The sequence below is a fragment of the Canis aureus genome, chromosome 15 (genome assembly GCF_053574225.1).
Source record: "Canis aureus isolate CA01 chromosome 15, VMU_Caureus_v.1.0, whole genome shotgun sequence".
NCBI lineage: Eukaryota > Metazoa > Chordata > Mammalia > Carnivora > Canidae > Canis > Canis aureus.
In genome coordinates, this window is record NC_135625.1 from 41293514 (window position 1) to 41307553 (window position 14040).

The 14040-nt window shown below is 35.7% G+C and overlaps 2 protein-coding genes across 4 annotated transcripts in view; one reads left to right on the plus strand and one right to left on the minus strand.

Annotated features, from left to right (window-relative positions):
- Positions 1 to 14040, plus strand: part of LOC144284582 (uncharacterized) — a 283713-nt gene that overhangs the window by 249530 nt on the left and 20143 nt on the right. The window lies entirely within an intron of this gene.
- Positions 1 to 14040, minus strand: part of LOC144284578 (A disintegrin and metallopeptidase domain 3-like) — a 109067-nt gene that overhangs the window by 77373 nt on the left and 17654 nt on the right. Inside the window, exon 5 of the mRNA XM_077849278.1 lies at positions 9656 to 9734. Coding sequence (XP_077705404.1) covers positions 9656 to 9734 — 79 coding nt within the window. The remainder of the gene's footprint in view (positions 1 to 9655; positions 9735 to 14040) is intronic.

Here is a 14040-nt window from a genome sequence, read left to right on the forward strand (position 1 = left end):
AATTAAATCTAAGGTAAGCAGACAGAAATTAATTATAACAATTTGAAAAGAAATTTAAAAGGAAATCAATAGAGAAAATCAATGAAACTGAAAGGTGGTTCCTATCAATAAAATTACTGAACCTCTAGCCAGGTAAACTAAGTACAAAAGAGAAAGGACATTAGTTACTCATATCAGATCTAAAAAAAAAAAAAAAAAAAAGCATAATTCTACATCTCATGCCCATTTAAAGCATAATAAAGTCATGCATATGTCTTCTTTGGTGAAATGTCTGTTCATGTCTTCTGCCCATTTCATGATTGGATTTTTTTGTTGTTGTTGTTTCTTGGGTGTTAAGTTTAATAAGTTGTTTATAGATCTTGGATACTAGCCCTTTATCTGATATGTCATTTGCAAATACCTTCTCCCATTCTCTAGGTTGTCTTTTAGTTTTGTTGACTCTTTCTTTTGCTGTGCAGAAGCTCTTTATCTTCACCAAAGAAGACATACATATAGCCAACAAGCACATGAGAAAATGCTCCACAACACTTATCAGGAAAATACAAATCAAAACCACAATGAGATACTATCTCACACCAGTGAGTATGGTGAAAATTAACAAGACCGGAAATAACAAATGTTTGAGAGAATATGGAGAAAGGGGAACCCTCTTGCACGGTTGGTGGGAATGTGAACTGGTGCAGACACTCTGGATAACCGTGTGGAAGTTCCTCAAAGAGTTAAAAATAGAGCTACCCTATGACCCAGCAATTGCACTACTGGGGATTTATCCCAAAGATACAGATGCAGTAAAAGCCGGGACACCTGCACCGCAAAGTTCATAGCAGGAATGTCCACAATAGCCAAACTGTGGAAGGAGCCTTGATGTCCATCAAAAGATGAATGGATAAAGATGTGGTCTATATATACAATGGAATACTACTCAGCCTTTAGAAACAAATACCCACCATTTGCTTCGATATGGATGGAACTGGAGGGTATTTTGCTGAGTGAAGTAAGTCAATCGGAGAAGGACAATCATCATATGGTTTCACTCATACAGGGAGTATAAGAAATAGTGAAAGGGATTATAGGGGAAAGGAGAGAAAATGAGTGGGAAAAATTAGAGAGGATGACAAACCATGAGAGACTCCTAACTCTGGGAAATGAACAAGGGGTAGTGGAAGGGGGGGTGGGTGGGAGGATGGGGTGACTGGGTGACAAGCACTGAGGGGGGCACTTGACACAGGATAAGCACGCGTGTTATATTATACTATATGATGGCAAATCAAATTTAATAAAACATACATATACATATAAACACAATAAAGGAAAATGATGAACAACCCTATGACCACAAATTTGAAAATTTAGATGAAGTGGGCACAATTTGTTAATCTTCTATGAAAGACACAGTTTGTTAAACTTCAACAAGAGGAAATAGACAATATGAATAGGTATATATCTATTAAAGAAATTAAATAAAAACAATAACCTTTGAAACAGGAATCAGCTGGCCCAGATGGGTTTCACTGTCAAATTCTACTAAAATTTTAAGGGAGAAATAATACCAATTCTCTAAACACTCTTTCAGGGTATAGAAGCAGAGGCACTACTTCAATTAGGAAGGTTTTTTTTTGCGGGGGGGGGGGACTTTTACTTAGATTTACTGAATTAGCACAGCAGTTGCAGGAATGCCTATCTCCTTTCTTGCTCTGTATTTAAGCAGGTGTCAATGTCTGGTCCTGGTTCACCCTCACCCTGGGGGTTGAGATGTTGGTAAACCAGCTCAAACCTGATAGGTCCCCCAACCTGAGCCATCCCTGGGCTTGACTTCTGCCACCTTGCTTCCAATTGGGAGCTCCACTGCATGAAGCCCCCAGGACCAGAGTAGCCCTGAGAGGGGCCACTTTCTGGGTGACCACAGAGAATAACAGCCAGGAATCCAGGCCACCGTGGCCACATCCCACACAGGAATGGAAGAGGGGCAGATGCCAGACAAAACTGCCTGGGCTTTTCAAAACAAATCTCAAAACTGAACTAGCTTTTAATGCTTCTAAAAAGATAAACAAACAGTGGGTCCATTACTCTAATACCAAAATCAGACAAATACATAAAAAAAACTATGACCAATATCTTTCATGAATATAGATGCAAAAATTCCTAACAAAATATTAGAAAACTGAATGCAACAGTGAATAAAAAAAATTATAGACCACAACTAACTGGGATTTACCCCAGATATGCAGAGCTGGTTCAACATTAAAAAATCAGATAATGTGGGCAGCCTGGATGGCTTAGTGGTTTAGTGCCACCTTTGGCCCCGGGGCATGATCCTGGAGACCCAGGGTCAGAGTCCTGCGTCAGACTCCCTGCATGGAGCCTGCTTCTCCCTCTGCCTGTGTCTCTGCCTCTCTCTCTCCTCTCTCTCTTTCTCTCTCTCTCTCTCCTCTCTCTCTCTATTTCATGAATAAAATTTTTTTAAAAAATCAGATAATGTAAGTAATCACTACAGGTTAAAAGGGAAAAATCAGTCAACTGAACTATGTTGCAGGGTACAATGTGAACATACAAAAATCAGTTGTGTTTCTATTCACTGCCAAACTATCAGAAAAAGAAATTAACAAAATAATCCCCTTACAATAGTTCTCAAATAATAAAGTACTTAGAAATAAATTTAACCAAGAAGTTGAAAAAACAGTACACTGAAAACTATAGTACACTGATGAAAGAAATTGATAAGGACACAATGATTAGATATCTTATGTTCATGAATTAGAATTAATAATGTTAAAATGTTCACACTACCTAAAGAAATGAACAGATGCAAAGTAATCCCTATCAAAAATTCAATTGTGTTTTTCACAGAAGCAGATTAAAAAATCCTAAAATTCTTATGGCACCACAAAAGACCCCATATAGGCAAAGTAAATGAGAAAGTTGAAGTATCACACTACATGATTTTACCCTGTATTAAAAATCTATAGGTCATTATAACAATATGCTCCTGGCATGAAAAGACAGACCAATGCAGCATATTTGGGAGCCCCGATACAAATCCATACATAAAATGTCAACTCATCTTTTACAGGGATGGCAAGAACACACAATGAGAAAATGATAGTGTCTTCAATAAATGTAGTTGTAAAACTGGTGATATTGGACCCCTATCCTACATCATTTACATAAATGAACTTGAAATGGATTAAAGACATAACTATAAGATGTGAAACTATAATAACTAGAAAAAACATAGGAAAACATGCCTTAATGTTGGCTTAGCAATGATTTTTGGGGTTTGATAAGAAAAGAAAATTTTTAAAAAATGGGGATGCATCCAACTAAAAGACTCTTCACATCAAAAGAAACAAATCACAAAATGAAAAAGCAAAATATGGAATAGGAGATAAATACTTATAAACCATGTATTTGATAAGGAGTTAATGCAAAATACGTAAGAAACTCAATAGCAGAAAAATATTTTAAGTAAAAATTGGCAAATAAGAAAAAAATAAATGAAACACAACAGACAGTAAGAGAGGAAAAGACAGACAAAATAACTGCAAAATAAACACAAAACAATTAACAAAATTTTAATAGTAAATAACTTCCCTGTCAATAATTAATTTAAATGTAAATAGATTAAATTCCATGAACAAAAGACATAGAGTGGCTGAATAGGAAACACACACACACACACAGATATATATATATAGATATATATACACACACACAGTTACACACTGGGCATTGGAGCCTAATTAGAAATAAAACTTTTAAAAATCTAAAAATAGAAGAAAGGTCAAAGTACTAAAAATAAAGATTAGAGCAGAAGTAAATAAAATGGAAAGAATAAAAGAAAAAGAAAGAAAATAATAGAAAAAAATTGTGAAGCTAAGGGGTTTTTTTTAACTCGATAAAATTGACAGACCTCCAGCTACATTAAGAAAAAAGAGAAAACACAAATAGACAAAATGAGAAATGAAAGCAAATTAAAACTGATGTCACAGAAATAAAAAGGATCAAAAGAGAATACTATTAACAATCACACACCAACAACTGAATATCATAGAAAATGGACTTGTTCTTAGAAACATAACAACCGGGGCAGCCCAGGTGGCTCAGTGGTTTAGGGCCGCCTTCGGTCCAGGGCGTGATTCTGGAGACCCGGATTGAATCTCACGTTGGGCTCCCTGTGTGGAGCCTGCTTCTCCCTCTTTTTTTTCTTTTTTTTTTTTTAATTGGAGTTCAATTTGCCAACATACAGCATTACAGCCAGTGCTCATCCCAAGTGCCCCCCTCAGTGCCCATCACCCAGTCACCCCAACCCCCCGCCCACCTCCCCTTCCACTACCCCTTGTTCATTTCCCAGAGTTAGGAGTCTCTCATGTTTTGTCACCCTCACTGAACCTTTCACGCATTTTCTCTCCTTTCCCTTTACTCCCTTTCACTATTTTTTATATTCCCCAAATGAATGAGACCATATAATGTTTGTCCTTTTCCGATTGATTTATTTCACTCAGCATAATACCCTCCAGTTCCATCCATGTTGAAGCAAATGGTGGGTATTTGTCATTTCTAATGGCTGAGTAATACTCCATTGTATAAATAGACCACATCTTCTTTATCCATTCATCTTTTGATGGACACTGAGGCTCCTTCCACAGTGTGGCTACTGTGGACATTGCTGCTATAAACATCGGGGTGCAGGTGTCCCGGCGGGATTGAGTCCCATGTCAGGCTCATGGAGCCTGCTTCTCCCTCTGCCTGTGTCTCTGCCTCTCTCTCTCTCTGTGTCTCTCAAGAATAAATAAATAAAATCTTTATATATATATATATATATATATATGTATTAAAATGAAAATACATCAATTGCTGCAGGCTGCAGCTCAAACTATGCTGAGCAGCAAATTTTAGCTTACAGTAGAAAAGAGGAAAGATCAAGTGTTTCCCTCAAAAGAAAAGAACTTTTAAATTTAAAAATAAGTACGGAGTAAGGGAAAAAACAATAAACCTAAGAGTCAAATGCAATGACATTAAAAATAAGACAACAGTATGAAAACAAGAAAAAGTTGGTTCTTTGGTAAATTCAATAAATTGAAAAATCTCTAGAAGGATTGACAAAGTTGAGAGAAGTGATCAACCATTGATCAATATCTGTCACACTGTCAACCAAGTGTCAGAAATAAAACACTCCTGTAATTATTAAAAGGATAATAAAAACCAGACCATGACAAAATTGCATAAATTCCACACCTGAGATAGAATGGACCAATCCCTTAAAAGCCACAAACCACCAAAATAATACACATGAAACAGATATTCCTGTAACTATTAAATAACATTAATTTGTAATTAAAAATCTCCCCCCCCCCCCCCACACACACACACATAAATCCCCAGGGACTTCCCTGAATTATTTTACCAAATATCTTAAGAATTACCCTAGACTTTGCATAATTCCTTCCAGAAAATAGAAGAGAACATAATACTTCCTAATTTATTTTATTGCCAGTATTAGTCTAATACAAAAATTAGACAAAATCAGGACAAGAAAAGAAGGCCACAGACTCACAGACCAATGTTTCTCATGAACTTTGACAATAACACAACAAAACTGAGAAATTATTAGCAAATAAACCTGGTCATGAATAAAAAGAATTGTATAGCAGGACCATGTTGTAGCTTTTCTAGATATGCAATATTGTTTTCAGTATTTGATCATCAATCAGTGTAATCCATCATATCAACAGGCTGACAAAGATTTATGTGATCTTATCAACTGAAGCAAAAAAAAAAAGGCACTGGGTACAATTAGACACACACTTTGATATAAAAAAGTCTTAGAAACCTAAAAATGGAGAATGTCCTCAACTTTATAAAGAATGTTTAAAAACAACCCTACAACTAACATTATCCTTAATGGTAAAGAGTAAATAAATTTTCCTTAAGATTGGGAACAAATGAGGATGTTTTCCCTTCCTATTGTGATTTGAACAGTACTGGAAGTTGTAGCAAGCACAGAAAGGCAAAGCAGTGAATAAAAGCACACAGATTGAAAACAAAAAAAGGAAAAATTTTCAAGTTTGTAAATGACAGGTCTATGTAGAAATCTCAAAGACTCTACCCAAAAAAATGAAAACAAAACAAAAATCATCATAGAATTATGTAACTTCAGTAAGTTTGAAGGACATGAGAATAAAACAAAATGCGTTTCTGTATAATAACAAATATATAAATACTGAAAATACAATACCATTTATAATGGCAACAATAAAATTAAATACTTTGGCATAAGCCTTAAAAAAAGATATGTACAGAATCTAAATGCTAAAATTACAAAATGCTAATAAAAGACATGTAAAAAAAGACCAAATAAATGGAGAGACTCACTGTATTCATGGATTGGAAGACTCAACATAGTGAAGATGTCAGTTGTCCCCAAAATGATGTATAGGTTTGACATAATGTCTATCACAATCCTATCAAGTTTGTGTACATAAAGCAGTTTAGTCTAAAATTTGTATGAAATATCAAGAATAGTCTAAAAATCTTGAAAAATAAAAATAAAGTGGGAGAAATCACTATAGTTTACATAAATCCTTAATATGTAGGTAAAATAAAAAAGACAGCATGATAATCACATAAGTATAGACCCATAAAGGAATTGAACAGATTGAAGAACCCAGAACTATATCCACAAAAATATGTCCTACTGACTTTCTGACTTAGATGCAAGAGCAATTTAATGCACAACAGTCTTTTCTATCAATGATGTTGAAACAAATACACATCCTCAGTCAAAAGAATGAAATTGGATTCAAACCTCACACCTGATACAAAGCTAATTGTTCACTTTTATATCAAAGTGAACAATTAAATATAAATGAAACTACAAAATTTTTAGGAAAAAAAACCAGAATCTTTAAGAACTAAAGTTATATGAAGTTCTTAGGTTTGATAACTAAACCACTACTCATCCAAAGTTGATAAATTAACCCTCAACAAAATTTAAAATTTCTGATCAATGAGAGACCTTATGAAAATGATGAAAAGGTAAATTACAGACTGAAAATAAATATTATCAAATCACATATCTGGCAAAGAACATGTATTTAGAATACATAAATTGCTCAAAAGTCAACAGTAAAAAACCAACCAATCCAATTAGAAAATGGGTAAAGGATATTAATAGACATTTCACAGAAGATGACAAATAAGCACATGAAAATATGTTCAACATCACTGGTCATTAGGAAAATGCAAACCAAATTACATGAAAAAAATCACTACACATCTATCACAATGGCTAAATTTTTTTTTTAATTGTGATAATACCAAGTGGTGGCAAAAATGCACTCTTTCTCTCTCATACACTGGCATTGGAAATGTGAAATAGTAGAGCTACTCTGAAAAACAGTTTAGTAATTGAACAGAGGTTTGCTGGAGGGGAAGTTGGTAGGGCTGTAGGGTAATTGGGTGATGGGTATTAAGGAGGGCACTTGATAATGAACACTGGGTGTTATATGCAACTGATGAATCACTAAATTCTACTCCTGAAAGTAATAAAACAGTATATGTTGACTAAATTGAATTTAAATAGAATTTTTTTAATTAAATAAACTCACACTTATCATATGACCTGGTAATCATATTCTTGGATATACATTCCAGAGAATTAAAAAATTATATCCACACAACAAATTGCACATGAATGTTCATATAAACATTCTTTTTAATAGCTAAATTAGAAACAACAAATATCTCTCAATAGGTAAAGTGTGAAAACATTTAAACCTGGCATGGGAATGTAGTTATTAAGAAACTCAATTTTTTAAGTAGATTTCAAGTGATTGAGATTTTCTATTATTTCTCCCCTCAATTTTGATAAGTTACCCTTTCAAAGAGGTTGCCCATTTCATCTAAATTATCAAATTTATTGACCTAAAGTTTTCATAATACTCCCAAATATTTTATCTTCTGTATGACTAGTCATATCTCCCTTCATCCCTAATATTGATGGAATTTGTTTTTGTTCTGGGTCAGTCTTACTAAGGGTTATTAATGTTATTAGTCCTTTTAAAGAATTAAATTATGGGCTTAATTTTTTCCTATTCTTTTTCCTTTTTCTATCTCATTGATTTCTACCCTTATCTGAATTATTTCCTTCCTCTACTATGCTTTAACCCTTTATAGAGTATTTCATATTGTATTGTAATTAATTTGATGGCAACCTTCCTTAATCCTCTTGTTGCTGAGTTTTAGCCCTTGGGGTACGGAATGAGGGTGATAAGAGTATCTCTTACTCTAAAGCTTGGTCTTTCCTCCTAAGGATTAGGGTTCTGGGCTCATCTGAATGTCTGGGGTTTTAGCAAAGTCACTCTACTCTGTCCAGGCTGAAAATCCAACATCTCCTGATTCTGTTGGACAGTTAGTATTACCTCCATCTTACTCTCTGCTCTTCAGTAGAGTCTTACCCTCTTCAGTAGAGCACACAGGCAGCCTAATCGTTAGTCAAGGACGTAAGGACAACTCCCCTCCCTGCAAAAAATTCATACATCTGACGGCCCCTCTCTCTGGTCCTGTGTCATCCCAGTTGAAGCTGCATCAGCAGCTCTGGTCCAAAGTCTGCAAGCTCTGCTTGTTCCCAACTCCCTATGTATGCTATGGTTGAGACTTTATCCTCAGTCAGAAGGGCCAAGTTGAATGTGACTCACCTTCTGGGTTCTCTTATCTCTCAGAAAAAAAATTTTTCCTGATCTGCCTATTGCCAAATGTCTCAGAACAGGTGTCTTTTGTATTTTGTTCTGTCTTCTACTTACAGATGGTGACAATGTTGCAGTAATTATTTTTAATTTTATTACCTCTCAACTGCAATATAGCAATAGAATTTGACCCTTCACTTGCATTTACTTCTTGCCAATCATCTGTTCTCACAAAGTAAATAACTCACTAATTTTCTCAGATACTTAAAAATTTCTTGAACCCTATCTGCAATTTCAGATCAATACAAACTCCTATGTTTCACACGTGAACCTCTTCAGATTCTGTACCCAATATGCTTTGACATCCTCACTCTTTCCATAAGGCGGTTCTTTCTATTAGGTCTTTCCGCAAAGTGATTTCCACCACTTCCTCCATTGCTCAGGTCCTAGGACATTTCAGTTAAAATGACTCTGTGTTTAGGGGCTTCTTATTCTTAGCTCCTTAACCCACTTTCTCTCTCTCTCTCTCTCTCTCTCTCTCACACCCCTGCTAATACTTCTGATAGTTTAAACGACCTTTTTACGTAAAAGATTCCTTGAGTTCCAAATGTGAAAAGCAGTTGTTCCTTTCAATCTGCCTTCATAGTAAAGCCACATTACATTTGGGCTTCTGATCTGTTTGCCCAATCATACTGTGGGGTAGAAAGCATTCTTTTTCTTCTTGCCAATGGTATCTTAATGATATTTAAAAAGTAAATCTAGGGGATCCCTAGGTGGCTCAGCGGTTTGGCAGCCTGCCTTTGGCCCAAGGCGTGATCCTAGAGTCCCGGGATCGAGTCCCACATCAGGCTTCCTGCATGGAGCCTGCTTCTCCCTCTGCCTGTGTCTCTGTCTCTCTCTATGTCTCTCATGAATAAACACAATCTTTAAAAAACAAAAAAGTAAATCTACACAGCATAAAGAAAACTTACCTTTTCAAAAGAAGAATCTGGATACAATTTTCCTAATTTGTTGTATGCATACACCAGGAAATGAGGGTCTAAAAATGACCTAATTCAACCAAAGTAATGACACTTCATGTAATAGTAACATTAACAAAACCAGAGTCATGAAATTAAAATTTTCATTCAATTTTACAAGCTCAAATATCCAAAAATTAAATGGTCTCCTCTCTCCATTATCTCATTTGCATTTTGATAGCATATTTTGTATGTAATAAAAAATAATAAGCAGCATAATCAGATAGCATCAGGGACATCATAATGACATAGATTTATGTATACTAGAAACCAGGACTTCTTGATTCCTATGGCAAAGTTTTCTTTTAGATTCAACAATCAATCTCATTGCATAAATATGTTAGCTAATATTTGCTAACAAATAGCCATAGATTGATAAGAAAAAAATATGCTTTTTCCAATAGTTTCCATGAAATTATACCATGGTAAAAATACGCTCCAAATTCTCAATGCCTCAAAACAACAGTGAATGCTCTTCACAAGTTTATTGCAGGTTCAGCTCCATCTGCCTTCATTCTGGAACCTGGGAAAAGACATACCTTCTACCCCTGGAACATACCTTTCTTTGTAGCAGAAGGCAAAAAAAAATTGTAGAAGCACACAACAATTCCTAAAGCCTTTGTTTAGAAGCAGAAGACTAGGAAACCTGAGGGCATGATCCCGGGGTCCTGGGATAGAGTCCTGAATCAGGCTCCCTTGCCTGGAGCCTGCTTCTCTCTCTGCCTGTGTCTCTGCCTCTCTGTGTGTCTCTCATGAATAAATAAATAAAAAAAAATCTTAAATCTTATTTATTCATGAGAGCCACAGAGAGAGGCAGAGACACAGGCAGAGAGAGAAGCAGGCCCAATGCAGGGAGCCCGACGCGGGACTCGATTCCGGGTCTCCAGGATCACACCCTGGGTGGAAGGCAGCGCCAAACCAATGAGCCACCCGGGCTGCCCAGTAAATAAAATCTTTTAAAAAAAAGGGGGGGCGGGTGGAACATATACATCTTCCCCAGCCTCCCCACTCCCCAGGTCTTGGATCTGTGTTTATGCCTGCAAAGCCAACTTCCTGAGTTTGTGTTCCCCCAGGGCCCCAAGGTTAGAAGTGCCCTGTCCTTGATTAAATGCTCTGCTATTGATGCTCTGTGATTCTTAGTACTTTTGAAAAAGAGATCTTATATTTTCATTTCATGCAAATCATGCAGCCCATTCTATGGCTATGTGACTTTGGCCAAAAAGATGCTAGCTGACTTGATTCAAACAGAGTTTTGAAAAAGCTCTCCTGCTTTTGTATTTTTCATCTTGTTTGTCTGCCATCCCCATGAGAATATGCTTTGATCAGCTTTCTGGAAGATGGAGACAAGTGGAGCACAGTCAAGGTGCCCTAATCATGCCTAGATCAGTCAACATTCAGCTGAATGAATGAATCCAGAATCTAGCTGAATGAAAGAATCCTAGACCATTGAGCAAGCAAGCCTGGTCACCATTAGCAGAACTACTATTGTTACTCACACATAACCCATAAGTGTGAGCAGTAGATATTTACTATGTTAATGTGTGTGGTTCTGTTTTTGGGGGTTGTGCTTTTTGTGCAACAGTTTGTATAATATTTTTCAAGATTCACTCATACTGATGTGTGCAAAATGATAGTTTTAAATATATAACTATCAAATAAATATATCTCATTTATTATTTATTCACCCATATTTATAGCAAGAAAAGGTGTATTGTGGATATCCTTGGCCATGACTTCCTGGGCACCAGTGAAATTGATGGGTTATAAATGATACAATTCCCAAGAGTGCTATATACCACCCACTTTTATTTGAGGGTTTATACCAGTTTTTGCTTTTGTCAATCATTCAAAAGCATTTTTGTTCTCTATCTTATCAACAAAATTAGTATCTTCACTTATTTATTTTTGTTAATTAATGGATAAGAAATGCTATTGTAAGGCATTTTAATATATGCTAATGCTTTATTATGCTTTATTTATTTTTGTTTAAAGATCTTATTTTGATTTATTTATTTGAGAAAGAGGGAGAGACCACAAGCTGGGAGAGCTGCAGAGGGAGAGGGAGTAGTAGTCTCCTTGCCAAGCAGGGAGCCTGACTGAGGTCTTGATCCCAGGACTATTACCTGAGTCAAGGGCAGATGTTTAGCCTGACTGAGCCATCTAGGCACCCCTTATTCTGCTTTAAATAATGCTTTTAATATGTTTTAATTGTTGTTTAGGAGTATCTTTTTGAATATTCACTGACTACACTAATTGAATTTCGTTTCCAATGTTTTGTTTTCTCCTTGCATTTTTAGTTTTAATCATTTGTTTTGAGTTATTGTCAATCCATGGTTTATCTGTTTAAATTTTTTCTTCAAGATCAAATTGTGGGAATTTTTATTTACTGTAGACGTCAACCCTTTATCTGTTCTCTTTTTTTTTTAATTTTTTTTTTATTTATTTATGATAGTCATAGAGAGAGAGAGAGAGGCAGAGACACAGGCAGAGGGAGAAGCAGGCTCCATGCACCGGGAGCCCGATGTGGGATTCGATCCCGGGTCTCCAGGATCTCGCCCTGGGCCAAAGGCAGGCGCCAAACTGCTGCGCCACCCAGGGATCCCCCCTTTATCTGTTCTATATGTTGCACAAACACTGCCAGCCTGTTGTCCTCCCCCCTTCATCTTTGTGGGATTCATTGCTATAAAAGTGAAATTTTTATGTAATCATATGTTCATTATTTTTATAGGTTTTCAGATTTCTCTCATGTCTCTCATATTCTGAACTTGTATCATAATATTATGATAGTATTAAAAATTATTTTATATTTAAGATGTAAAATCTTTCAGTATTTTACAACTGTATTGCATTTTCCAAATTTTACCACTGCTTCTTTTTTTATTTGTGATTTTATGCTGACTTGATTATTGTATATTTATTCTACTTTCACATTGTTTTCTTCAGATAGACTATGCAAATGGCATGTTTTCTGGATCTGTGCAGAAATATGCAATGTACCTTTTGTTCTCATAACTGAATAACATCTTGGCAGTATGTAGAATTTTGAGTCCTATTCCTTTGCTATTAATTTTTATAATACATGAAATAATTCATCTTATATCAGTTTTCTAGTGTGTGTTTTGTACATTTGAGTACATGTGCATGCGTACATGTGTGGCTTTACATTCATCTTCCCTAACGTGATAAATCCCTTAATTTTTCATTTTAATTTTAAATCACTACATATTTTTAAAAATTTTATGGAAATCAAAAAATATGGAAATCTATAGTTTATTCCTGGGTCTTATGGATCTGCCCTCTTTATAGTATAGTTTTCCTCCAACTATTTTCAAATCTCTATTTTGGCTGTGTTTTTTACTACAAAATTTGTTCTCTCTATTGACTAAAACTAAGTTGTGTCTTTTTAATTATGCTTGTCAGGAATCTGTTGAATTTCCTTTTCCTGGGAGATGCTTCTGGATTCCCATTTCAACCACCTCCATTGACATGCTTAGTTAACAAAATATGGCTCTGACCATATTCCAGGTACTCACACCTAAAGCAACCCAAGCCACTCAGCATTGTCTCTGAATACATGTGGGATATGGTCTGATAAATAGCAGTATTTTTTTTTTCTGGGAAGCTCTCTAGCTTTGTTATTTGGATTGAGGAAAGGAAGAGCTGTCAGGAGTGATAAAAGATGAAGAAGCAGATCTGAAATGAGAAGGGGTGAAAGTGCACATTCCATGAATGTGCTGGTCTCTCTTTGATTCTGGCCCTGAACTGCCCCTTGGTGTTTGGAATCCTTAAGAATCCCAGTCTCCCAGCAATAAATAATGGTGTCAGGCTGTACCATAACAATCACTATCTTCTCTGCAAGATGACACTTTGGTACCACTTATATGAAGTTTGTCTATAGAAATCATTTAGCTTATGAAATTTGAGCAAGGGACTAATCTTCTAGAGTGGACTCGATCCCAGGACTCCAGGATCACAATGTGAGCTGAAAGCAAATGCTCAATCACTGAGCCACCAGGCACCCCTATGTTCCACCTCTTGAAGATAAGAACTCAATGTTTTATGGCAAAGATTGAAGATACAGAAAGAAGTAAAGAATTGGGGTCACCTTAGTGGCCCACCATATTCAGATAAATAAATTATATAAAGGAGTATTGTGCCATTTATGTTTATTTAAGGTAATACTCAAAACATGATGATTCATATTGAACTCTAGGCATACAGACGAATGAAAAAAATATGACAGTATGTGTCAGTATCACAACTATAATTAGCACTGGGGAGTGAAAGAACTGAATATGTCTAAGGATATGAATAATAGATTTCACTATTACCTACCA